The 27270-nt window shown below is 47.5% G+C and overlaps 1 protein-coding gene across 1 annotated transcript in view; it reads left to right on the forward strand.

Annotated features, from left to right (window-relative positions):
- The window catches only part of CDH13 (cadherin 13), a 983749-nt gene that overhangs the window by 206479 nt on the left and 750000 nt on the right, over positions 1 to 27270 (forward strand). Inside the window, exon 2 of the mRNA XM_062176103.1 lies at positions 13644 to 13755. Coding sequence (XP_062032087.1) covers positions 13644 to 13755 — 112 coding nt within the window. The remainder of the gene's footprint in view (positions 1 to 13643; positions 13756 to 27270) is intronic.

A 27270-nucleotide genomic window follows, 5' to 3' on the forward strand; every position in this document is an offset into this window, starting at 1 on the left:
TTTCAAAAAAGAGCACAAATGGGCTGGCACCGCTGCTCACTAGGCTAATCCTCCGCCTGCGGCGCCAGCACACCGGGTTCTAGTCCCGGTCGGGGCGCCAGATTCTGTCCCGGTTGCCCCTCTTCCAGTCCAGCTCTCTGCTATGGCCCGGGAGGGCAGTGGAGGATGGCCCAAGTGCTTGGGCCCTGCACCCCATGGGAGACCAGGATAAGCACCTGGCTCCTGCCTTCGGATCAGCACGGTGCGCCGGCTGCAGTGGCCATTGGAAGGTGAACCAACAGCAAAGGAAGACCTTTCTCTCTCTCTCTCTCTCTCTCTCACTGTCCACTCTGCTTGTCAAAAAAAAAAAAATTTAAAAAAGTGCAAATGAAGTCTGGAATAATGGAAATGATAGCATCTTGGCGTTTTCCGTGGTTGCCTTCGAACGAGCAGACAGCGTGGGCCATCGTGAGCTTCTGTGTTTGCTTATGCCCCTCACGTGGCTTATTAGCAGCCTACCCAACTCACACTTTGTGACGAGACGGGCTGAATTCAGCTCAGCCAATAAAGTCGCTCTAATTTACATTTTCATAACGCACCCCTCCATTCTCCAAGTGTGACTTTCATTTTCAGGACAGAGTTATTCAGTCAATGGATATGCAGTGCCTTTAAAGGGATATTTATCACCCTTGAAAAATCTTATTGCCAAATCTTAATACTCTTTCTTATAACATAGGCTCACATCCACTATCAAGATTAAGAGGCGGGAGCTTGAATGAGTTTTGCTGAAGCATTTCATGAGAAAATAGATTAGTCTTTAGATGGGCTACCCATTGGGCTGCAGGTCAAATAAGCAGGCCAAAATATCCCTGTTCTTCTTGCAGGCTGTGTGGACACTGTGGGGAATGGTAGCATGGGCAGTTAGAGTCCCTAGTAGCCTGGCGGGCTCTGCTGGTTGACCTTGAGGGTCCTGCTGAGACACTGGTCTGGAAGACAGTGGTGGTGAGGATGGGCAGAGACTGTCTACCTCAGAGACTGGTCGTGAGGGTTCCGGTGCTTCCCCTGGTTTGTGTGGCACAGCCTGAATAAATGTGCAGTCACCACCGGTGTCGCAGGTGAGTCCCTGGAATGACTCCTGGATTCAGCCCATACATGAATTCACAGCTGTGGAGTAATGGAGTATTTCAGGGACCGGGTGCAGAGCAAAATCAGCTACAGCGAAAAGGTGCTTGAGTGACGTTGGGGAAACAAGGCACACACTTCTAAGGGTCCTCTTGCTGGGAGCCCCGTCCAGGGGCTGCACCATCACAGTGTGTCTCTCTGATAGGCCTCATTCTCCCTTGCAGAATGTCTGTCTGCCGTTTGGCTCTGCAGAGACTGTAGTGTAACATCTCGGGCTAGTGGGGAGGCCCTTCACAGCCTCATGGTTTTCATACTTTTTGAAGATGATTCCTTCTTCTCCAACTTTTGCTATGGTGGAGATAGGCTATTTTCCCAAAAGCACTTACTTTGAAAGCTCAGGAGGATTAGCAGACACTTTGAAATACTGCATTAATCCAACTTGGGCTGAAAATATCCAAAGGACTGACTCATGAAATTTCAGGTAATTGAACTTCTGGGATCCAGTAGACATGCGTTTATATATATGTAAATATATATATATTCTTTCAAAGTGTTGTAGCTCAAATGTTTTCTTTCTTCTTGGTTCAAAAATCTGACTAGGGTTTGCTTGATGGGGAGAAGAGACTGGCTCATCCATCCTTAAATTTAATGCTGTAATGATGATAGCAGAGGCTTTTGACTTAATCCATTTGCATCCAGATAAGCCTTACTTTGTTTATATGTTTAGTGGGAAGTAGGCTTAGGAGGTGAGAGAAGATGACACTGGTTGGACATTGCTGGGGAGCTGGGGGTGGGGGTGGGTGTGCTCAGCCTGAGAGCACATCAGTAAGCCTCTTCTTTTGCCCTAAAATGCCTGTGCCCTTGAACAAGTGAGCTGAAGAGGAAGGGGTTTGTGTACTGAAAGAGAATACTGAGTGACAGAGCAAGCTGCGTGGAGCTTCTGTATCAGGAAGACAGGAAAGAAGGGGGTACTGGAGACGTCACACGGTGACGGAGGGTTTGCCGTAACACAAGTGACTTCTCCATGATGTGTTCCAGGGACACTTCCATGAGCATTAGCAGGTGGGGGCCAGTACCCTAGGTGCTGGGGGCTGGGGGTGGCAGCAGGAAGGGTGTGTAAATGCCTGAAGAGGCCTGGGTGTGAGAGCAATCTATATGAAGATACAAATAGAAACCCAAATTGATATAAGGCAAACAGCAGTGTGGCTGGGAGGGTAAGAGGCAGATGGAACTCGCTGATGTGGACCACTGGGGAGGAACATGGGCGAGGTTCACCTGGAGACAACAGTTACCAAGAGGACAACCTCGACTTCTGTAGGCGTTGTCCTGCCTGGTTCAACCTCAGTGCTGTCTCCAATCCAGCTACTTTGTGGGCATTGCTGATAGTTAGTGTTAGATGGCCTTCAGTCTGTAGAGTCATTGCTAACAGATACAATGCCCATTTGGGACCTGCAGGCCACTGTCATTTGAAACCCCTTTGTTAGAGACCAGTTTCCCTTAGAACAAAGTCTACGTGAGACTAGTCCACTAGGGGGTGCTAGCGTGGCCAGCACATCTGTGTTCTGAACGCTAGTATGGTGCTGCAGACGGATTTTTAAGGCCAAATTGATTATCCGGAGGTAGAACTCTGGATAAAGCATCAGAAGCAGTACTTAACACACAGTCACAAATGAAGGACTCACTGCATTTTCTCTTCCTATCAAATCGATTTGTGGTGGCCTCTTTTGTTCCATTAGTAGAAGGGTTCCCCAGGCTGTTGCAGCTCATATGGTAGAGTCCCATCCCCTGTGACAAAACATCCCAGAAGAAGGAAGGCGGACACTTTGCATCACGGTGCTTTGTACTCATAAGGGCCCGACAAGAGTCCAGGGAAGTTCTTGGTTCTGATGACCCAGGATTCAGAGCTGGCATTCTCAGTTCCATGTTGGAGCTGCTGCACTCACGAAAGATGTCAACATGATCTCTCAACCAATGACTTAAATGGCAACGTCCCCTGGCTATGATGAGAGCACGGACAACGTGCACATCGGCAAATGCCACAAACCAAGGTATTTCTTCTTTGGACAGCGGTTGCTAAACACTTAACTAGGATCTCCTGGACACCACTGTGCCTCTCTCCCTTTATACCCGAGTCTCCCTTGCATTCCACTTAGATGTATTCCTATCTTGCTGCTGTAGAAATAGGAAGCAAAAAAAAAAGTGGCAAATTACTTTCTAGTTTCTTCTCAGAAATTCTTGGCTTTTTAAAGCCAAGTTATCAAAGTAAACATGGAATTTTTAAATCATCAGTTCTCTGTCTTGAGACGTATGAGTCTTTTTTATTTAACTGGTTCAGTCCCCAAATGACCACAACAGCCAAAGCTGAGCTGATCCAAAGCCAGGAACCAGTAGCCTCTTCTGGGTCTCCCACGCAGGTGCAGGGGCCCAAGGACTTGGGCCATCTTCTACTGCATTCCCAGGCGATAGCAGAGAGCTAGATTGGAAGAGGAGCAGCTGGGACTCGCACTGACACCCAGTGCTGCAGGCTGGGGTTTTAACTCGCTGTGCCACAGCGCCAGCCCCATCTGAGTCTTTCTGGTTCAGAACCAGTAGCTGCAATGAAGTCCAAGTCATGCCATCCTTTGTGGGCCTTCACACTGGACATGTTCAAAACTCATGTGAGCGACTGAATTGGTGTGGTCTGGGGCAGTTCCTTCTCTAGCGACGTCCCCTTCCAATGACACTGAGCTCACTGCACCCTCCTTTCTGCTCTTTCTACCAGATTAGTCACTTCATCTGGAAACTTACAGTTTTATTCTATTTTAAAGACATTTACCTGTCAATCTCTGCAAAGCTCTGTATTCCTTGAAGGTAGAAGCTTTATCTTACTAATTTGTATATTTCTTGCCATAAAGTAGGCTCTCGATAGCTATTACTTACGTCAGCGAATGAGTGGTTTAAAATGATTGTTTAGCATTTAAGGAGCAGTTGCTGTGATTCCTTCTGAGTATCGGGGGAAATTTTTTAACTGCATATCAGGCAGCTTTTAAAGAAAATATGCATATGTTTAACACTGTGTCCCTGGAGAAGATACGTGGAGGGCGGCTTAACACAATCAATTCTTTGCCTTCAACACCAATTTTTGCTTGGTTTATTCTTTTCTTCTGGAACTTTTTAGAGTAAGGACCTTAGCAGGGGGAAAAAAAAAAAACTAACGAGATAGACATTTAGTTCAATAGAAGATTTTCTCCTAGTGTGAAAAAATAAATTGCAAAAAGGACTTTGCCTCAGAAAGATAATTAATAAAACCCTTTCCATGTGATGGCAAATCTGACATCTTGTCTGACGTCTGGCAGAGAAGAAAGTGTTGAGAGTCGCGCGGTCAGAATAAAATGTTCCACTTCACAGCAAGGCCAAGAAGGGTTTGATAATTGTTTCTGAGCAAGAAAAGGTCATGCTCTCGTTGTGAAATTGACACAACATCGGGCCTGGATGCTTAGCTGTTCTCCACCCGTGAGGTCCTTGTTTATGTCTTCTTGGCTTCATGTGTAAATTGTGTCAGAAACGTGGGTCACTATGGAATGGCTCACGCTCGGACATCTTGGATGACACAGTGGCATGCATAAAACTTTCTTCTGAGCTCCTCGTGGGCTGTGATAGACGGACAGTGACTCCCTCAGTATGTGCACAGCCTGGTTTCCAGGACGTGACTTTCCTGTGAATGACTTAGGTGAGTGTAGGGTGACCACAGTCGTCCTTACCTGGACGCATCGGGAGTCAGCCTTGGAGTCAGCAGTGTCGCTGTGGGGGCAGAGAGACGGTGAGAAACAGGAGGAAGCCTCGCTGCCGGCTTTGCAGATGGGGGCGGGGGGAGGTCAGTAGCTGAGGATCTGTGCAGGCAAGCTGGAAAGCCAAAGCAAACAGGTGGTGTTGAAGGAACACAGTGCTGCAGACCTGCCTTGAACTTCAGAGCTTGTTTGAAAAGAAGAGAGACAGGGATGGACAGAAAGAGCTGTGAACTCCTGGTTCACTCCCCCAAATACCCAGAGTGGCCAGCACTGGGCCAGGCTGGAGCTGGGTGGTGTGAAATCCACCTAGGTTTCCCCATGAGTGCTGGAACCATCACCTGCTGCCAGAGCCTGGGTTGCCAGGAAGCTGGAGCACAGAGCTAAGAATCTAACCCAGGTACTCTGTGGTGCTGGCCTGGTGACTGCTGGGGATGAGCCAGTCAGATTGTGGCGCTTTGTCACAGCAGCAGCATGAATCTCATACGTGGGACCTGTTTCCCTACAGTGAGAGCTTGGGATAAGGAGCAGTGCCCGTGACACAGGAAGCTTTGTTCATTTCTCCAACCCCAACACGTAGCCCAGAGCCAGGCACATAATGGAGGCTTCAGGTTTTGAGCAAGAGATCTTACGAAACATGGACACATGAGCCTGTCACATCAGAAGCTCACAGCGCCCCACCAGTTGAAAGGAACGATCCTGAGATGAAAGAGAAGGCACCGCGCCTGATGATGCACAGGAAAGGAGCACGTAGCGGTTACCGCTCCATGCTGACTCTGGTGCCTGTCGGAGGGCCCCACACTCATGGCCCCCTCTCCTCCTCTCTCCCTCCTGCCCTGAGTTTCTCCTCCACCCTCCCTCCCTGTGTTCCTCTTCTGTTTCTCCTTCTCCATCAGTTTGTTTAAATCCACTTGAAGAGAAGGATCTGTCTTCGGAGTGTGCGTGGTGGGGCCAGTGCGGTAGCAGGATTGCGTGTGCCTCCTGTGACTCCTCTAAGACGCTGCTCAGCACAGAGGCTTTAGCACACAGTCTGGAGAGCACAAGCCCAAGGTGAGCCTGGCTGGGCAGGGGCCGAGGCTCCGGCAGGGCTGGTGCCTTTCGGGAGTCTCCATGCATTTGCCTGCTCCAGCTTCCATGGGCTGTGCACCCTTCTCGACTCTGCTCCGTGTTCTTCATCTTCAGAGCCAGTGATGCCGGGTCGAGTGCCCTCACACGTCAGCCTACCCTTGCTTCCATCCTCACGTCTCTTTCTCTGACGTTTTCCACTCCATTCAGAGATCCTTTGTGGTTAGATGGAGTCTACAGGCATAGCAAAGCTAATGATTCAGTGTCAAGATTAACCGATGACCAACCTTAGCTCTCCCCTTTGCCATGTGTGTAGCTCGACACGACCACAGCTTGTGAGGTTCGGATGAGGACCCGTTTGGGGGGGCCATTATTCTGTCTGTATCTTCTTGTGGCCTCCCATCAGCTGTGGGCTGGGGATGGTCTTAGTTTCAGCCTACGGAAGAGAACACAGACCCTCTTCCAGATAATTTGCCAAAAGTTGGAGAAATGTCCACAGAGCCAGACTTGGGGCTCAGGTTAGCTTTGATTTGTTGTCTTACACTTTTCCAGATACATACAGCTTCCCTGGAAACCATTTGAAGGGAGGCTGTTGGGTAGCATTCAACTGGAATTAAGCTCTGGGGTGCTGGTTTCAAATTGAGTTTGAAGGCAGCTGTCCTCACCAGACCCAAGGGTTCTCCGCCTTTATCTCCCCAAGAATCACAAAATCATCTCTAGGTGTCTGTTACCTCAATGGGAAAGAAAGTGGCAGGTGTTTTGTGTCCCGGGGCTACGAAACACCAGGAACATTTTAAGGAATCCAGACTCGGAGGGAATGCAGGCAACATGGGGTAGCACTCGAAGAGAGGATGTCGTGTGTGTGTGTGTGTGTGTGTACGCATACATGTGTGTCTCGGAATTGTGGCTTTTCTCCAAGCTTTGCCTGCAGTCGATGAGCCTTTATGAATCTTAGAGCTGTATGTTTTTGGTCCCTGGCAGGATAAAGAATCAATCAAAATATATTGCTGTAACAGTTTTATATCCTGTGAGTGAGAGATAGTAGCTTTCTTCCCCACACCAATCTAAGACCATTCAGACGGATTCCCGTAGACTAACTCTGACAAGAATAAACCAGAGGTGTTTTGTTGCCTGGATAAAGTAACTGTCCATCTCCACTAACTGCAGAAAGCAGGGTGAGGCCGTGAAAGGAAGGCAACAAGAGCCGGGGGACCCCAGCAAGTTCGTTTGGAAAAAAAAGCCCTTTTGGAGCTGGCTTAAGAGAGGATGAGATTGAGGTTGTCCAGAGCCTGTTGAGATCATTGTTGGTGGTAGGAAGTCTCCCACTTTTCATTTGCAGTTGCTTTGAAGACAACATGTGATGCTTTCCTTGGGTCCCGGAATTTCTCACTGGCCACTGGGAGGCACCCATGGTGTCACTGGAGTGGACAACCTGGGCAGTTTTCTCCGTGCTTAGCGTACTGAGAGTACGCCAGGCTCGCTGCTGTGACAGACACCTAAGTCTCAGTGACGTCCCGGGTATTGTGTGGACAGTCTTGTTGGGTAGCACTCCTGGGCTCCGTTCTTTGCACAGTGACCTATTTCTGGCTTCTTTGTATTGGAGGATATCTGGGCAGTCCTTGCTCCGTAGACAAGGTATCACACGTGTCCTTTCAAGAGCCAGACCTAGAAGTGGGGAGAATCCTTCCACCCCCATTCTGTTGGAGAGGGTTTGGCCCCTGGAATTATTGCAGTGGAGCCCATAGCCTGAGGCAGCGTCCATAGGGGAATTCTCCACTCACGTAGCTTATTGCTGGCATCTAAACCTGAGACTACCGACTTGGATGGCAGAACTGTGTAAGTGAGAAGGGGCTGTTTCCATAGGACAGCTTGGGGAGGCACTTCTGTGTAACAGGATAATCTAACTCAGTGACAGACGGCTCCGCCGAAACTAACCACATCTGCTGCCACATCCCCCTCTCGTGCTGCCAGCTGGCAACCTGCGTCCAGGAGAGAGAGAGTTCTTTGGAAGCAAGCTCCAAAGTTGGCCATGTTCTTGACTCAGTACCTGGCAGGGTAAACATAAAGCCTTTTATTTTAAGAGAGAAGGTTCTCAAAAGAGAACCAGGTGCAAAGAGGGTGACCAAAGATTTGCTGTCCAGGTCTAAGTTGAGGGTGTTGGCTCTTCTGTGGGGCTCGGGGCTCTGAACTTCCCCTGCAAAGCTTCCTACAGAAGCCCAGCACTTCTGAGCCACCCGGGGTGCCGGGGTGCTTGTCCTGTGGCTGCTGGTGAGATGCAAATGCCCCCTGATCTTTTCTGCCAGGATTCTGGCCCCTGCTGCTTCTCTGTAGGTCACCTGAGCACAGTCTGTCCACAAAACAGCTTGGTCATAGAAGCACCAGATTCATACTTCCGTACTGTTTGTAAGCACCGTATTGGAGAATGTGATGGTTTAGAATTTTTCTTTTCTTTCTTTCTTTTTTTTTTTTTTTTTTTTTTTTGAGGAGGTGAGCAGTTAAAACAGAAAAGGCTTTTATTGTACGAGGGACAGAATAGGTGGTAAAGACAGTGCGTGTTCAGCCCGCCCGGGCAGAGGCCAGGGGGTTGAGGTCAGGCTTCATTCTGCTTGGGCAGTGGGCAGAGTCCCTCCTTTAAAAAAATTATTTGAAAAGTAGAGTTAGAGTGAGAGCGTGCACTACTGTCCATTCCCCCAGTGGCAGCAGCAGGCAGGACAGGGCCAGGCTGAAGCCAGGAGCCAGGAGCTTCTCTTTGGTCTCCCACGTGGGTACAGGGCCCAAACACTTGGGCCATCTTCTGCTGCTTTCCCAGGCCGTCAGCAGGGAGCTGGGTTGGAAGTGGAGGATCTGTTACGGTTTAGTGTAACTTGTTAGACCATAACACTGGCCCTTGGAGTCCCTTCTTAATCTGCTTGTTGGGGAAGGGTGGTCAGATGGAGGTGCAGATGTTGTCACATGGACCCTGATACGTTGGGTGGGGAATGTGCAGAAAAGCTCCGTGGTGAAGTTTATGGTGCGTTGTCTTCGCAGTTTGGAATGTCCCCGGTGTGAGGCTTTGCTGGGCAATGTGCATTCCACTGGACTTTAGATTGTCTGCACACAGTGTCATTGGGTGTGGGGTTAACTGTTTGTGCCTCAGTGGTCTAACAGGTCCTAATGGAGAATATAGTGAGTCATGTATTGATTTAAGCGTGAGACCTAGAAATAATAATAAAGGCCCACATTGGGGCACACTGGGTAAAGCTACTGCCAACATCACATATGGGCACCAGTCTGATACCCGGATGCTCTATTTTTTATCCGATTCTCTGTTAATGTGCTTGGGAAAGCAATAGAGAATGGCCCAAGTGCTTGGGCCCCTGCATCTACATTGCAGACCTTGAAGAAGATTCTGGCTTTGGCCTGGCCCAGCCCTGGCCATTGCAGCCGTTTAGGAAATGAACTAGCAGGTAGACAATCAGTCTTTCCCTCTCTCTAACTCTGATTTCAAATAAATAAATAAATAAAGCTTTTTTAAAAGAGAAGTGATAAACATTTACTCAGCAATTACTATGTGCCATGTGCTATTGAAGGCTCTTTACAATCAACTAAGTCCTCATAATGACCCGTAAGATACCATTCTTGCCTCCATTTTCCAACTGAGAAAACTGAGCCATGGATGCTTACTTGCCCAGGGTTGTTCTCATGATTGAATTGGTCTTTGTACTGAACTGATACAGCTCAGACTTTGAAGTGTTAAATGTGAATCTACTTTCAAAGCAGTCTTATTATTATTTTCTTATCATAGCTTTGGTGAGCTTAACATTTGGTAATTTTCATGCTTTCAAAAAGGCGTTGGTTACCTCTTGATTGGTGAGCTTATGCATTGGTGAACAAAAGAACCATATAGGGGCCGGCACCATGGCTCACTTGGTTAAGCGTCTGCCTGCAGCACTGGCATCCCATATAGGCACCGGGTTCTAGTCCAGGTTGCTCCTCTTCCAGTCCAGCTCTCTGTTGTGGCCCGGGAGGGCAGTGGAGGATGGCCCAAGTGCTTGGGCCCCTGCACTCGCATGGGAGACCGGGAGGAAGCACCTGGCTCCTGGCTTCGAATCGGCACAGCGCCAGCCATAGCGGCCATTTGGGGAGTGGACCAATGGAAGGAAGACCTTTCTCTCTGTCTCTCTCTCTCATTGTGTAACTCTATCTGTCAAATAAAAATAAATAAATAAAATAAAATGAACGAACGAACGAACCACATAGAAGGCCATTGTAGCAGTGGTAGTAAAGACAGAGCTCATAGCATGAATTCTGGAAAAGTTAGAGAAGCTTTGGGGGAAAGTTTGTCCAGGTAGCGTTTTTACAGGAGTGATAGCTGATAATGTTGGAGAAGACCTTGCCTGGTTCTGGAGTGATGTCCAAGCAGTAATTCTTTAAAAAAAAAAAACTTATTTATTTATTTGAAAGGCAGAGTTACAGAGAGGTGGGAGCAGGGGGCTCTTCATCTGCTGGTTCATTCCCCAAACTTCTGCAACAGCCAGAGTTGGGCCAATCCGAAATGAGGAGCCAGGAGCTTCTTCTGAGTCTCCCATCCTCAGGGACCCAAGGACTTGGGCCATCTTCCACTGCTTTCCCAGGCCATAGTAGAGAGCTGGATCAGAAATGGAGCAGCTGGGACTCGAATCAGTGCCTATATGGGATGCTGAAACTGCAGGTGGTGGCTTCGCCACTATGCCATGGTGCCAGCCTCCTTCAGGCAATAATTCTTACAACAGTGAAAGGTGATGTCTCACACAATGTCCCCAAACCTAGTGTGAGTAAAATGGAAGAGTGTGTTTCCATGACCAGTTCAGACACTGACACTCTTCAGCATTCTGCTGAGAAATCAGGAGGTAGCGGCAGTAACCAGAGCACTCTGTAATGGCCAGGAAGGTGCTCAGCTTTTAAAAAGCCCTGATCTGGCCGGCGCCGCGGCTCACTAGGCTAATCCTCCGCCTTGCGGCGCCAGCACACCGGGTTCTAGTCCCGGTCGGGGCACCGATCCTGTCCCGGTTGCCCCTCTTCCAGGCCAGCTCTCTGCTGTGGCCCGGGAGTGCAGTGGAGGATGGCCCAAGTCCTTGGGCCCTGCACCCCATGGGAGACCAGAAGCACCTGGCTCCTGCCATCGGATCAGCGTGGTGCGCCGGCCGCAGCGCGCCAACCGCAGCGGCCATTGGAGGGTGAACCAACGGCAAAAGGAAGACCTTTCTCTCTGTCTCTCTCTCACTGTCCACTCTGCCTGTCAAAAAAAAAAAAAAAAAAAAAAAGCCCTGATCTGGGTTATTGCAGCTTCAGAGATGAGTTGTGTGAACCCCAGAGAGGCACATGAGAATTGATGCAAAACAAGGAGTGTGTTGGCTGATGGCTGAGTGTGTGGTCTTCTCCCTATCCCCACCTGATTCTTGCCTAACTTTGCTGTGGCAGCCGAAGACCCCTTCAACTGTATCTGTTTTCCTTGATGCTCCTGGAGGAGCTTCGGTTCCTGCTCCCAAGGAGACCTGCCCTGAATCTTAATTTCAATTAATCATTAACGATGTTACAATTTGTTAGCATCCCTTCCCCTTCCTACACAGCGTACTGTCCTGGTCAACATTTATTGACTAATCCCGGGCAATGTTTTGATTGCTTTGTATGATTCATCTCAAGATTTGAGCCAAGTAAAATGAGTTTGGAGTTGATGTTTTTAACTGCTGTACTACTATATTGCTTCTCTATAAACTCCTTAAAGTCCTAGCTGAATCCAGGAATTAAATTTGTACTTCTTGAGTAAGTGAGTGAATGAAGGATCTGGCTGGTTCTCACCTCATTAAGTCACCCTCTGCACATCAGGGTGCCACGTACTTGTATGTTACAGATCACTTGGATTTTGACTGGTTAAGTAGACCCAAGAATTGGCAAAGATGAAACTATGCCTGTGGGAGTTCTCCTGCCACTCCTGCCATCCTGGGAGTTAGCAGGTGGACCATGTTCTTTTTTTCCTACCCAGTTTTAGAAGAATCCTACCTAGACCCTGCCAGGGAATCAGGAGACAGGGGAAGCTGCAGACAGACAGCAAGGAGAACTTAACTTGCCCATAGAGCGGTGTTCCTCCTCTCCATCCTTGATTCCTGCCCTGAGCATCCCTTCATCTCCCTTAGCACCTGTGGTGGTTAACTGGTCTGGGATCTGAGGGCAGACTTAGCCGGTTAGAAGGCGAACATACAATTGTAGACACAGGGTGTCTGGAGGCGACCTTCGACCATTTTGCTGTTTAAAACTAAATTAGTATTGGCCGCTTATAGATTTTTCTATTGCAAAATTGCCAGGAAATTATTCTGACTTCGGAATCCCCATTCTGTGTATGTGCCACTTGGGATGTCAGCATTGTTATTGCTTCAGAAGCAATCAGAGCCTGCTCTCAGAACAAGGGAACGCCTACGAGCGGAGCTATACGGATGTGGAGCCACAGCATCCTTCCGCTTTGATGGAGAAAGATGGTGTCGATCAGGGTGATGACCCTTGCCTTCCCACTCCTCTGATGTTGCTCAGGCCAGCCACGCGGTGAACCTCCTGAGATTGATTCTGCCTCCTCTTCCTTGGGGTTCAGTGCGTTTTGGAGGGCTGGTATTTAGAGAGAAGCCCTGGGTCTCCATCTTCCAACCTTTTGTACACTCCTGTGAGTTTGCTGGTGGGGATGATAATGAGTTTTCTTCTACTGCCTGCATGTGGTGGTTAAGAGTTTAAGGTCTGGTATCAAAAGTTGGTTTCTTAAGAAACTGATACAAGCAAGCCATGCCTTTGGAAGGGTGGTCTAAGGAAAATACCAACACGGGATGGGAAAATGAGTCGCAACAGAGAAAGCAGCTAACGAAAGTTGATGCACAAGCCTGCTCTGTTCCAAAGCCTATGACCTGGTTTGTTTGACTGCTGGATAAAGTATCCCAATGGTTTGCTAAGACAAAAACTAAAGCACCAGATTTTAAATTTTCCAGTAGAAAACTTTACCATGATGCCAAGAAATTTGTGAAGTTAATGTTAATAACATATGCATTCAGCACTATATGTAAAATGTCATTTCAACACAAAATTAATATATATAATTATTAAATGTTTTGCATTATTTATATATCAAAATTCAATTTGGAGGTTTGACCTGCAGTTTCTCATTTTTGGACTAGCTGTATTTCAAGTGCTCGGTAGCCATTGGTGGCTTATGATCACCCCGTTGGACCATGATGAGGATCTAGTGGACTTCAGCTGCCTCTTAGAAATGACTTCCAATGGAAGAACCACATTTTCTTTTTATTCTTCACAGATGACAACACTCCTTTGCATGTATGAAAGTGAAGTTAGTTATAACAACTCGGGATTCATAGGAAATTGACAGTTTCTATAATGAAATTTCACACGTAGAAACCATGGTGAGATTCTTAGCAGGTGTAAAAATCTGACAAAGTTATTTCTTTAACTGTAACTTAATGGAAACTGCAGCAGCTGTTCCCGTTTGTGCATTTTCCAAATCTCATTGCCAAAATGAATTGTTGGCAGCCACAAGAGAAGTATCAACTTACCTCTTCATTTGGGAAATGAAATTAAAACCTCAGCTCATTTCTCAAAGTCGCAAATTTGGTAAAAAGTTAGTTGGGCAAACACACAAGCTGCTATTAAAATATTGATGGCTTCTCTTTTTATTGTTTTTTGTTTGTTTTTCCTTTTCAGGTGCTGCTGCTAACATCTGCAGAAGATTTGGACTGTGCGCCTGGATTTCAGCAGAAGTTGTTCCATATCAATCAACCAATCGAATTCATCAAGGACCAGTCCGTTCTCAACTGTAAGCAGTCACGTGAAGATGCCCATGGCCTCTTCTCACACTGGAATTTGCCAGGGTCTTAGAAATGCGTCTCTGGGTGTGATATTTACTAACCTGATGTCTTCTACTCATTCTACCTATGTCACTGTTTGGCGCAGGTGGAAGACTTACGTTAATGATTTGCCAGCTTAGAGGCTAATCCAGTGGAGTGTGTGTTGCTTTTTTGGTATCATTGTCAGGGAGCATTTCCTCACTGCTTGGAGAAGAGAAGGCCATCAACCTCCGATGTGAATTCTTCACTGTAAAAGAAATGAAATCCATTTCCCCTGTGCAGACCCCAAAGAGCAAAACCATCACTTTGCCATGGATGCTGTCCTTGCTGTAGTTTCTCATACGTAGCATTGCATCAAATAATGATGGCAGTGGAATGTTGGCTTCTGGGAGTTTGGAGATGTAGGAATGAAAAACTCTTCTTTGGGCTAGTTCAGTGGTCTTCAGAAAGTCAAAAACTCTATTGGCTGTTCTGTGTGTTAAACTCAGGCTCCTTGAAGTTCCAGTTGAACACCTTAAAATGTACATTTCTTGGATCTGTGGTTGTGATCACTTCCTGTTTTTAATGTCAATGTAGTGTTACCTTTAGTGGGACCTAGGACACATGGTTCAGTGCACAGCAAGCCTAGTTCAGCTCATTGGAATTTCAGATTGGTGGCAGACAAATAACCACTTAACTGTAGAACCTTGAGCATCATTCTTTAAAATTTTCAAACAAAGGATAGGCAACGGTACAATTTGGTCAGTTTCTCGTTTCCCTTTAAGGAGGTGATTTCAGGTTTGCCCTTACAGTCTCCAATCTGCCTTGCCTGCCAGTCACGTCCCTTCATTCCTGTTCTGTATGCAGCCAGCTTTATAGAAAAGGAAAAAGTGCGGGCCTGATTGGGTCATTCTAGATGGAGACACACTGTTAGAAGTTGAAAGGAACACAGTAATGAAGATGCGATGTTGAACATCCAGGGAGCTGTCCAAGGTGAAGCCCATGCACATCTTGATGCAATTATGTCAATGAAATCATCTCAATAATTAGAGTCTGTAACGACAAGTGCAGGACTGGCACAATGAGTGAATTCCAATGTGTGTTTCCTGGTAATTTGATCTCTGAGTCTGACTCTTGGGTCAGGCCATCAGGAACTCTCATTTGTCTTTTGATTTTTGTATTTATCAGAATCGATATATTTCAAAAAGGACTTGATTTGCAAGAGCCATTTTTCTAGCTCTATCTCTTGCTCTGTTCCTCATGCCCCCCCCCCATCTTTTTTTTCTCCAAATGATTATCCCAAATGGCATCTATGTTAACATGCTTGGAAATGCGAAGCCACCCTGAGTATGGAAATTAATAGAGTTGGTATGCAAAGCAGGCCCATAAATGTGATTGCTTCTGTAATCTTCACGACACCAAACAGCTTTTAATTCACCGCCGAGAAGCTGGAGACAATCATACTTTGGGGGGATCTTTTTAATTTAAACTGGGCTATACTCTATGCTCCAGTATCACAGTTCTGTGTGTGTCTGTATATGTGTGTTGTGTTTTTAATCCCCCAAGTAATTAAGTGGGTTATGGTTGTTTGGTTCTGTGTAAGCTAGTAAATGCTAAATGAGACTGGGGTGATTGTCAGTGATAGCACATTCAGGAAAAGTCAGTGATAGAGGAACTGAGGAGCTTGGAAGTTTGCTTTTTGTGTGTAAGCTGTTGGGTCAGCACGTTCTGATTAGCTCCTCTCTCTGAAGTGCCTATTCATGTATATTATTATGTCAAAAAATACAAGGAGCAGAACTGATTGGGTACTTTCATGTTTATCTCAAGCCATGAATGTAGGTTGTACAAGTATAGGCCCTGTGAATAAGAGCAGTTGTGGTTCAATGAAGAAGACAGTGTTCAGATGGGAGAATGCCTGGTGAATGTTGTGTGGGCAAATCTAGATCTCTGAGCCGATATTTTGCTCTCTTCCACTTGCAGAAGGAAATAACAAGTCCACAATGCTGAGATGACTTTTGCACCTAACCAGTACCCTAAGCCTGTTCCCTCCTTCTTCCTTCTCTCTGACTCTCAGTTCTGCACCTGTATTTCCTGATTCAACGTGAACCTGTTCCATCCCTGAAAAAATGTGATCGGTGTGACTGACGAGGAGCCCAACGAGTGAGATGTGCTGGCAGTGTGCAGGCCCTAGGCACGGCACAAGGTTGGCACTGGGATGAAAGACGGAAAGTCAAACAGAGCCAGAAAGCTTAAAAAGGCTTAGATAGTTGGGTTTGAATCCCAAAGATCCAGGAAATGGGTGGGGTGGGAAAGACTTGGTGACGGACATGTGTCAGTTGACATCGTATGTGACAGCAGAGGCTAAGAGAAGCCAACTCACGTTATGTCGGGTCCCACTGATCATTTGTACTTGACCTTTTTCACTTTGCCCTTGGAATATTTAAGAGCTGCAGTTGCCAAGTGTTGTAAATCCTGGTGTTGTAGGAAGTGCAATCCCAGACAACCCACTGGTGTCTACTGTCCTCCTCATACCGCACTGTCGTCTGAAAGGGCTGTCCCTTTGCAAAGCAGACATTGTATATCTGCTCATACCCCACGCTTCAGCCAGTTCTGCGGCGAGCTTTTAGCCAGTTATAAGGGAATGTTGATTCTGTCCACGGCTTCCTGCTCCCTTTGTTCTGACGGTAATACTGCCTTTTATCCTTTTTCATCTTCCTTCTCAAGTCTCGATGACTTATCTTTTTCTGCTTTAACTGTTCCTAATGGTCACCTCCACTTCTTTTATTTCCCTAATATTTTATTCACTGTTCACTCCGACACATCTTTCCCTCAGTTGTTCTGAAGGCTTTTATTTTCTTCACATCCAAATAACTCTTTATTCTGCTCTCCTTTCCACTAACTAGACTTGCTTTCTTCTTTAAAAGGCCATTTTTCAGCAAGCTGCCAGGATCAAAACAAGGTATCCCTCCATCTCTTCTAATGGAACCGGAGGAGCTCTTAGGCTGTCTTGCACAGCATGACACAGTCTCCAGCTCAGGATAATTTAGGCAAGACTTTCTGGACTTCATCTCAGCCTTGAAAGGTGAACTGGGAAGATGTGGTCACTTCCGGTTTCCAACGAGCAGTGCAGTGAGAAAGGGGAGCTCCCAACTCAGAGAGGAGAAATGCGTGTAAAGCCTTTGGACTCAGGGAGGAAATCTGTGAATGGTTTGTGGGAAGGAATCCCTGGCAGCCAGGACTCTCTGGAATTACCTGACAAGGCAGTCTTGCTTCTGCAATGTGAAGGTTCTGGAATTCCGGGAGCTGCCATCTTGGTTCCACCAGGATTGTTTAGCAACCCTTCGTTACACCCTCCCAGCTGCAACCCAGAATGGAAAACTCGGCATAGAAGAATAGCTCACTTGAACAATGGAGCTGCCCCTAGCAGAGGAGGGAACATGTGTTCTGTGAAAGTGTAAATCAGGGTACGTTCCCCTGCCCCCCTCAGCTCAAAAGAATTTGCTGGTACATGGCAGGATCCGTGGCCGTTGAGTTCATGAGGGGGAATCACGGGTGTGATCATCTCTGTTGGTGGGGGATGTGTCCATCCTCCAGTGTCCAGAAAAGACAACCTGCTGACTGCTGAGCTACTGTTAGGACTGTTCATTCCTTTCCTTTCCCCCCGATACGTTCATCTTTTGTGGGTCACTCCTCTTAGGCTACACCCACACCCACACCCACACTCACACCGCCACACCTAAGTTCACCAACAATACAGCCTGTACGGTCGCACTTAAATGGTTGAAATGTGTGTATGTATTTGAGAGAGACAGAAAGACACAGTTCCCATTCACTGTTTGAGTCCCCAAATGCCTCAATGACCTTGGCCAGGCCAGGCCAACCTCAGGAGCTTGGAAATCAATGAGGCTGTCTTACAGACATGGAGGGATCTGGCTAACTTTAGCCATCACCTGATACTTTCCAGGGTCTGCATTCTTACAAAGTCAGAATGGAGACCGGGCCTGAGACTTGAACACAGACTTCCTGACTTGGGATGCAGGCATCACACCCAGCGTCTTGATTGTGAGGCCGAATGGCTGCCCCCATCACACTTTTAGCAAAGAGCTGGCATTAGTCAGCATCGGCAAGGTGGCACAGTGATATCAAACGGCCCCAGCATGTGAAAAGATTACAATTTGCTTCTCACTTGGTTGGCGTTGATGCAGGCCAGGCTGCTCTTTTCGGTGGATTTGCTCCTCGTGGCTGCCCTCCGTGTGAGAACTTGAGGATAGAGGCCACTCGCAGCTTGATCCTGCCATCTTGTGGCCTCTAGCACCCTGATGTCACCCAGCTTGCCAACAAGGTGACAAGAGTGGGGAATGTGCCTTGGGTGCTTCAGCAGCCCATGACATTCTCATATTGTGTGAGCACACTCGTCATGTGGCAAACCTATGTGCAAGAGAGCCGTGATCTCTCGGCAGACCCCAGTAAAAACAAGTGTATCAAGTTGGATAGGAACTCCCAAGAGGGAGAGAGATGGGTTACAGAGGGACTGTGGCCTCAGGGTAACCAGGGCCTGTGCAGGACAAAAATGCTACCATTGACTTTGGCTACCGTTGACCTTAAATGGCCACTGGTATTGAGAAGTAAACAAAAACAGAGTAAGGATGAATTACAGGACAAAGGCAGTTTTTGGAGTAAATCTGTCCTTGTGAAAAATGCACCAGATGTCTGATGTGCTCCATTTTGGTGGGAAGCCACTGATCTAAGGCATTAGGCTGACGTCACTCTTTGCCCTGGACTTTTTTTATATTCTCAGGACGTTTTAGTACATTATTTTTTCGGGAGAGGCAGGACTTGTTCTTGGGAGCCTTCCTCATGGAGGACCATGTGTCTGTGCTGATATAAGAGAGAGTTTCTAGGAAGTGGAACAAGGTGTGCATTTGTTAGAAACAGTAGGCTAAAAGGCTCCCCCATGGTTCACCAGTGCAGCATCCCAGGACTTGATTGCTGACATTTGTGTGATGCTGACATCACTATGTGTCAGGGATCTTCTCGGGCCTCACTACAACCCTTGTGGGAAATACAGTTTCCTGTGCCCCTTTTACAGGTGTGTGCACCTAAATCTGAGGTAGGCAAAGCCATTTAACAAAGGCAGTATCGCTTGTAACTGCTGGCATCAAGATTTGAACCAAGATTCCAGGCTCCTGTCTCTTATCTAAAGTTCTGTGTCCTGGAATCTCTCAGTTTTTGTTGATGTTGGTGGCAGTTCATCAGGAAGATTTGCCGTTTAATTTCCCCATCGCTCTCATCAACCTGGATCTTGTTTGAGCTTTCTCTGCATATTTTTTTTCTGCCCATTGCCAAGTTCATCTCTCCTCTGTAGTAAGAAAAGTAGCTCATTTTCTTTGGTTCAGATAGATCCAGTGCCAGGTTGCCAATGACCCTCCACCCACACTCCCTGGGAGTCCCTTTTCACCAAGACTTCCCTTGGCCATGAACTCCAGCCTTGGTGGCAGCTAGGTCATGCGTGGAGAGCATGGAGTTGCATCAGTCATATTTGCACTTAACATACATGAGTCGTGGCTTCGGAGGGTGCTTTTAATTGACTATAAATCAAACAGGGAACTTGAAAAATGAAGGCAATTAATGAAAAAACAATGGGAGAGGTGTTTTGCATCCCAACTCGGGAAATACGTTGCCAGCGAATTAAATGTCAAAGCAAAAGCCCTATTGACCCTGCTGAAAAGATTTCACTGGATGGTAATAAATGGATGAACTTTGCAACCAAGCAGGTGGAGAGTGCCTGCTTCCTGAAGCTGAGGTGACATACGCTTCTGTAATGGCACGATTCTCTGTCCTCAAGAACTTTCCAAGTTCTTTTACTTTTAATTTCATTTTTGTGTGATTTTTTTTTAAAGGCAAAAGGACCATTTCCTTCCCATTTTCTGGTCTTCCTTTATACTTCCCACTTACATTTAACCTAGAATTGGGAGACTAAGTAGCTGATGGGTGAAATCCTTGAACTTGTGCTGCGGTTGGGATGGGAGTGAGCACGCCTTAGGTTCCAGGTGGTGCATTAATTTCACGATGCTGTGATGCACCGTGGAAATGACTGGTGCCACCTCGTTCACTCACGCTGTGAAGTCCGTTAGAGCTTGGGTCAGGCGTGGGCTCATGTTGACGTTCAGGAGAGATTCTTCTGTTTTGCAGCAGAGCTCTGCAGAAGTGCAGTGTTGTTACTGTTTGTCCTTTCCCTCGCATAGGCATATCTGTGACCGTGTAGTAATTAGTCAATTCATAATCACTAGGATCTTCTGAGATGCTTTGTACTAGCTACCTCATAAACACAAAGTAATACAATGAAATGGCGATGGCATAAGAAGTGAACCCACACATGCATCAGGCAGGGGTAGGATGACTTGTTTAGAGATCATTCCATCAGGTTTGGGGCATATGCTGCTCTTTGAAGAATGGGAAATGCATGAAGTTAGGATGAGAGGACTTTTTCCTTTAAAAAAAAAAAAACCACATTTATTTATGTACTCGAGAGGTAGAGTTAGAGAGAGAGAGAAAGATGGATGGTCCATCTGCCGAGGCACTCCCCGAACGGCTGGGGCTGGGCCAGGCGGAAGCCAGGAGCCTGGACCTCCATCCGGGTCTTCCATGTGAGTGGCAGGGCCCCAGGTGCTTGGTGCATCTGCAGCTGCTTTCCCAGGTGCACCAGCAGGGAGCTGGGTGGGAAGTGCCAGCACTGCAGACAGCAGGCTGACCCTCTGCCACTGGCTTAGGTTCTCTTATCAGTAGAATGGGAGGAATAAATAGACCAGACATTTCACGCTGTGAGCCCTTTGGCGAAATTTGCCCCACAAACACATCCTGTTTTGCAGCTCAGTGTGGGAGTCTGAAGTGTTTAATGAAAGGAATTTGTCATCAACACAGGGAATTTTGAGTCTTAAAAATTCTGAGCCGTCTTGGATCTCCAGAGTATAGATCCCAGAGGAAGACTGCCCACGTTGAAATGTAAGGTCAGCTCATTATCAGCTAAAAAACTTGGGGAAAAAATACAGCAGAAGAAATCACTCCATTTCTCTTTCCTCATTTGGAAAATGGATGCTGTAGTGGGAGCAACCCCAGTATGTTGTTCTGAAAATGAAACACTGATCTCTGTACAGGGCTAAGGGTAGCAGCTAGACTATAGAAAGCTCTGAGATATCAGCTGCTTGAAGTAGTGTTAGAACACTTGCAACTGAGGCCTTCCCTGTGGCCCTCTGATGTCCACAGACCCTCTTGTTTGCTCTATGTGCCCTTCCTGCCCTTCCCAATTCACTCCATGGTGTCGCCATTGCTCCCAAGACATGCGTGTGAATCAGATGATACGATGTGAGAGAGGGAACCTGTGTGTCATCCTTACCATATCCTCGCTCGTATTGGCGACTGCTCTTAGTTTTAGTAAAGGAAGCAGAGAACACTGCTAAGAGTTGAAGGGCATGGACTACTGGCTATTTTCAATGATTGGGGTTGCTAATGCAAGTAGTATGTGACCATGTATATTAGCCTGGGCTATCTGGGTTGTAATCAACAGTATCCCAGTCCCAACTATCTTCAGTAAAAACATTCAAAGCATCACCCCATGTGGTTAAGAATGCTAGAAGTTGGCCAGCATCACGGCTCAATAGGCTAATCCTCTGCCTGTGGTGCTGGCACCCTGGGTTCTAGTCCCAGTCGGGGTGCCGGATTCTGTCCCGGTTGCTCCTCTTCCAGTCCAGCTCTCTACTGTGGCCCGGGAGGGCAGTAGAGGATGGCCCAAGTGCTTGGGCCCTGCACCTGCATGGGAGACCAGGAGAAGCACCTGGCTCTGGGCTTCGAATCAGCGTGGAGCGCCAGCAGCAGCATGCCGGCTGCAGCAGCCATTGGGGAGTGAACCAACGGAAAAGGAAGACCTTTCTCTCTGTGTGTCTCTTTCTCACTGTCCACTCTGCCTGTCAAAAAAAATTTTTAAAAAATAAAAATATTCTTTAAAAAAAAGAATGCTAGCAGCTGGGCTAGATAGACATGCTTAGTGATGTCATCAACACCACCCTTCATTCCTCAAGTGTGCTATCTGTTGTCTTGATTTCTATTTTCATTCTCAAGGTGGCTCCTTGGAGCTCCAGATCACCCCTACAGGGCACCTCTTTCCAGCAACTATCTCTCAACTAACTCTCCTTGGGCCAGCTTGTATTATGTGCCTGTCTCTGAGCCAGTCAGCGTGCACAAGAGGATTCTGTATTCCTACTGGCCAGGCCTATTGAAATGGATTTTCTGTTGCCTGAAAGAGTGGGTAGATGCTGAGCTGGGAAAAGCAGGAGAGCCCCCGGGAGGGTGTTAGTAACCTATTGTCAAGGCCCTTTCAGTACTAACAAGCTAAGATTGAAGGCTGGACTCCACACATGAAGACTTTTAGAGCACAGCACACACAGAGACATGGAAATGTCTTTCAGTGGCAGGGGACAAGGACAGCCGTCACATCACACCAGGTTTCTCCGTGGTGAAGCTGGTGAGCAGATTGCTTAATTAAGACTGTCAAATCCTAAGTGTGCCATATGGCCTCACTCTTCAACCTGCGGAGTGTCTTCACTCATATGGTCCTGGAGCTGTTGTACACTTCTTTTATTTGTTTTTCTAGAAGGGATTAAGAATACAGGAACATACGGATGTTTGAGGAGCATCTCCTGATTTAAGGTATTAGAAGCCTATGAATTGGGCTGCTTAATGAATCAGGAGTTAAAATGTGAATTGGGAAAGATTAAGCTTGGCTTCAAATAGTTTGAGAAGGCAGAAGATCTTATTATCCTGTAACAGATCACATCCACACAGTCTCATAAGCATAGCACCCTCTGACATTCTCAACTTCATTTTCATAGAAATTTTTGTTGACTTAAAATGGCGGGAGGTACGCATTCCTGCCAATCAAGATATCCCTGAGCACTTTTATATTTGGCTGAATTCTTTCTCCTTCTGGGCAGCGAAATGGGATAAGAAAGTAAAAGGCATAGATTGAGTCTTTACCATTCACTCAGCCGATTACTTAAGAAAAGCTGGTCACCAGCCTTGTGCCAGGCCATGTGCTAAGTACAGGGGACAAAGCTTTGAACAAGATCAAAAAGGTGGCTCCTGTCCCAAAGAAAAGGAGTCCTCGGGAGCCCCATGGGGCCGTGTGTTGGGGCGTGGAGAGGGTGCTGACTTTCACTGCTCATCTCTCCAACATGGGACATATGGTACTTCCAGGTCCCTATTTGCGTCGTCAACATTGAGGATTGAGTAAGATGGCTCATACAATGGTGTTAGGGCAGTGCCTGCCTCCTGTGACCGCTCTGTCTGTAAAGGTTGGTTGATTTTATCATTTGAAAGGATAAGAGCAGGGGCTGGGGAGTGGGGTGTCTGTGGGATGCTGCTCTCTGATGGGCAGTGCCAAGTGTCTGCCACAGGGGGCCCAGAGAATTCTGAGTAAAACCTGGCGCCCCGAAAGAGGACATCTTCTTCTGACTCCCTCTAAGACTCCCTCGGTGTTGTGCAGGTACTTGCTCTTCCACTCTTCAACCCCCCTTGCTGCCTCATGTTTGGTCTCTTTGGGTCACACCTGAAAGATGTGGTCCCTGATAAATGTCGGGGACATGATTCCTCCCAAGCATAGGCGCAGCTGTATTCTGGAATGCAGGGAAAATCAAACGGTGTGTTTCCTGTTTACACAACACCTGAGACAGGGTCATCTACAAAGGAATAGTTTATCTGGACTCTTGGTTCTGAAGCCTGGGAAATGCAAAAGCACCGTAATCTACTCAGCTTCTGGTGAGGGCCTCTTACTGTTTCAACTCCAGGCACAGGACAAAAGGTCAAGCTTGTGCCTTTGGGACAGAAGGGAATGGCACTCCCAGGATAACTGCTAATCCATCCCAAGGAAAAAGTCGTTAAGCCACTAATGAAGGCTCCGTCCCCAGGACACAGTCCCTCCAGCTAGGTGCATTTCCCAACCCTGCTGTTTGAGGAATTAGAATCCCAACACATACACTTCTGTGGAAGACCCACAGGCCACAGCAGGTATACCTGCTGTGCAGCACTCCCAGTGGAGTATGGGGCAGCTCCCTGCAATCAAAGAGGTGGTATTTCAGTGGCAAAACATGAATATTTACCCTTAGGGTAAACGGAGTCCTGGGATCCCCTCATGTGAGCTCAGACTGGGTTTTGCTGCTGAGCGAGTTGGGAAAACACTCTGGGTCTGCCCAGTCTTGTGGATTTCAGAGTTGCAGACTGCATTCCTTAGGGGACAGCACTCCCTTGAAAAGTTGTCGACTTCTACCCTGTCATGATGTGAGTTGGCTCGTCATGTCCCAGTCACGCTGGGGTCAGCCTGCCCACAACCCTCTCCTACTTGTGAGCCACGTGGTCCGGGATGTCTTGGCAGGCCACCCTGAACAGTGGCCAACTACTGCAGCAGTCAGTTATTCTTCCTACTCGAAGCCAGAACAGTTGTCAGGCATCCAGGTTCCTCTCAACTGTGCATGTCAGCTGATTCTGAAGATCTCCCAGAGGGTCTGTTTTTAGCTAAAACTGGTCTTAATTTTCCCATGCATACATTAAATTCCCAGGGGGAAGGGAGATTCCAAATGGAGCGACGTCGACACTGAATAACACGAAAGAAACAGCGAGCGCTGGAGAAGCAGTCTAAAATATGAGTCCAGCCCTCCCAGGAATACGGATAGCACTGCATCTTTCCATGGAAGGGAGCTTGTGGATTAAAAACAGAGAATGGGGGTAGGTGAGGATAAATCGAGCGATGGAAGACACTCGGCATCAGATCAGAGGTGCTGGGGAAGGGTAGGAGACTAATAGGAAGAGTGGAATGACAAAACAACCAGGCTGTCCGATGAGCAGCCAGCCCAGATCACTGATAAGTGCTCAAGTCTCAGTGTCCAAGAGGGCACTGGAACAGGCCTCTGTCCCCACTCAAGAGGGAGAGAGGGGCAACAGCTCCGGGCTGAAGGCCTGGAGCCTCGTCGTGCATGGCGGCTCCCCTTCCAGGGCTGTGCTCATCTGGGGACCAGGCCAAGGAGGTTCTCGAGTGATTTAGGCCTAGGCTGAAACCGTGCTTAGGTTCTTATTTATGTCAGGAGCTGCCCGCTTTGCTTTGGGGACAGCCTGACTGACACTGGTCTTCTCATGGATAGTAATCAGGCACCTGTGATGATGGGGTAGCCTGTCTGTCCCTTCAGAGAAGTTGCTTTGTTCTCTGTGAGAAAGTACTTTGTCAGCCACGGCTGAGATTGGATGACTTAGGGTTCTGATGAACCTGAAATGACTCCAAACTTTAAAGAAAACATTTGAATTAAAAGGAAAGGAGGTTGTGTACCTCACAATGTCATCCAAAGACCTGAACAACGAGGCCTCAGGCCAGCAAGTAGACAAGTCCCAAGGGTTTGATTGATGAGAACTCGTAGAGTTAGGACAGCGCTTTCCCCGCTTTTAGAGTGCGCCCCTGGATTTGTTGGGTTTTGTTGCCTTGCATCCTAGAAAAAAAAATTCAATTTTCAAAAAGTTGAAAACGACTCACAAGTAGAAAGTGAATATGCATCAAAGATTTTATTCCTTTCAACAGTTAAAAAGCAAATTACTAAAATGATAAAGATGACTCGGGAGCCTCTGAGGAGCTGGATAGGTGTAAGCAAGTGAGTGACAGAGGGTTATAAAATTAGCCTGTTGGGTTGCACACAGAGCAGGTTAATGTCCAAAGTGCAGACGATGGTGATCTGTGGGGTCATTTTATTTGCTGAGTGTTATTTGCATCTCTTCTGAGCAGAAATCTAGCACGTCACGTGGAGTTTCATTAAATCTGTGTCTTTTAATGAATAGTGAGCAGTGAGGTGTGTGAATCACATTTTCTTGGTAATTAAATAACCCTTGAATACGTATGCTAATGCCTATATATGACATTGGAAGAATGTGGTGTCCACGTTTTTATGTTTGCATTTTTTTTCTTAATAAAATTTTTAAAGATTTTATTTATGTGAAGAGCAGAGTTACAGAGACAGAGAGGGAGATCTTCCATCCATTGCTGGTTCACTCCCCGTGTGGCTACAATGGCCAGAACTGGGCCAGGCAGAAGCCAGGGGCTTCATTCGGTTCTCCCACAGGAGTGCAGGGGCCTGAGTATTCAGGCCATGCTCCATTGGTTTCCCAGGCACATTAATGGGGAGCTGGATTGTAAGTGGAGTGGCTGGGACTTGAACAGACCCCCACATGGGATGCTGGCACTGCAGGCAGTGGTCCCGTTTTTTTGTTTTGCTTTTGTTTTTGATTGAAAGATTTTATTTAATTGTTTGAAACAATAATCAAAACGTGGAGAGGCCTGGGTGTGTAAAACCAGCCTCTTTGCACTTTCACAAGGGGGTTGGGGGGAGGCCTGAGGACCTGGGGTTCAGGTCCTGCCTTGGTTTTTGAGAAGGGAAAGGCAGCATGTATGTCAATATGTCTGTGTGTGTCTAAGTTCTTTATTGTTCTGCTAGGCTGATAGGAATTAGAGTAAAATGTTTGAGACTCTGTGTGGCTTGAAGCTGTCTCTAGGTGGCATAATGGCTGGGTGTGGAGTCAGGCTGAGACCAGGCGTTCTGAGACCCAGGGAACCCTCACGTATCTCAGGCACCCTGGCAGCTTTCCTGCTTGTGTCACCCAAGTGCAGAGCGCCCAGAGTGGGTGGGACCTCTCCCCTTGTATTCCATGCTTAGCTCTACCTAGGGCCGACAGTAAAATGCTCACAAATCAGAGCCCCTATCGCTCTCAGTAAACCCTGGCTTTGGAGACTGGTTTCCCTAAGTCTCCAGACTTAATATTGAACCTTTGACTCTCTTTGCATTCCTCGTTCAATGGCCTGATCCTCGCGCAGGCAGCAGAGCCTCTGGCCAGAGAGGAGAGAGGGTGAACTGTAGGAAAAGACACTCAGCTCCCTGTGACGGAGGGACAGCCCAGGCCAAGGAGCAGGAGGAAAGTGTTGTCTGTACAAACCTGCAGGAGTGCGAGCAGTCGGATTCATTCCATACCCCTCCTGGGGCCTGGGACTGAGGTCCGGTTGCTTGTCTTCATCGGAGCATTCTCCAGCAGTGAGGGGATTTGAGTGGCATCCAAGGCATCAGAGCTGGGCCACTGTGGGGAGCAGGAGAGACGTGAGCAGCCCTTGGCTGCCGGGGAGTGGAGCGTGCCAGAGCACCAACACCCTGTCATCAGCTGTTTTGCTCCTCGAGGTGTCCCTTGACTGTGTGACATGGAGACGTTGAGAAGTAGGTCAGGTCTGATCTGACTGAGCAGGTTACAAGACAGCAAACAGGCACAGCCACATGTGACAGGTGCAGGCCATGGTGCCTGGGTGTACAAGGGCTTCTGTGTCTTCAAGTGCTCCGTCCCCTCCCAGCCTGTAACCATGACACCAGCTACATCCCGGCTGCACACTGGCAGCCTGCTCCTCCTCACACCAGCTCCCTCTGGTTCCACGATAC

Source organism: Lepus europaeus, chromosome 19 (genome assembly GCF_033115175.1).
Source record: "Lepus europaeus isolate LE1 chromosome 19, mLepTim1.pri, whole genome shotgun sequence".
Taxonomy (NCBI): Eukaryota; Metazoa; Chordata; class Mammalia; order Lagomorpha; family Leporidae; genus Lepus; species Lepus europaeus.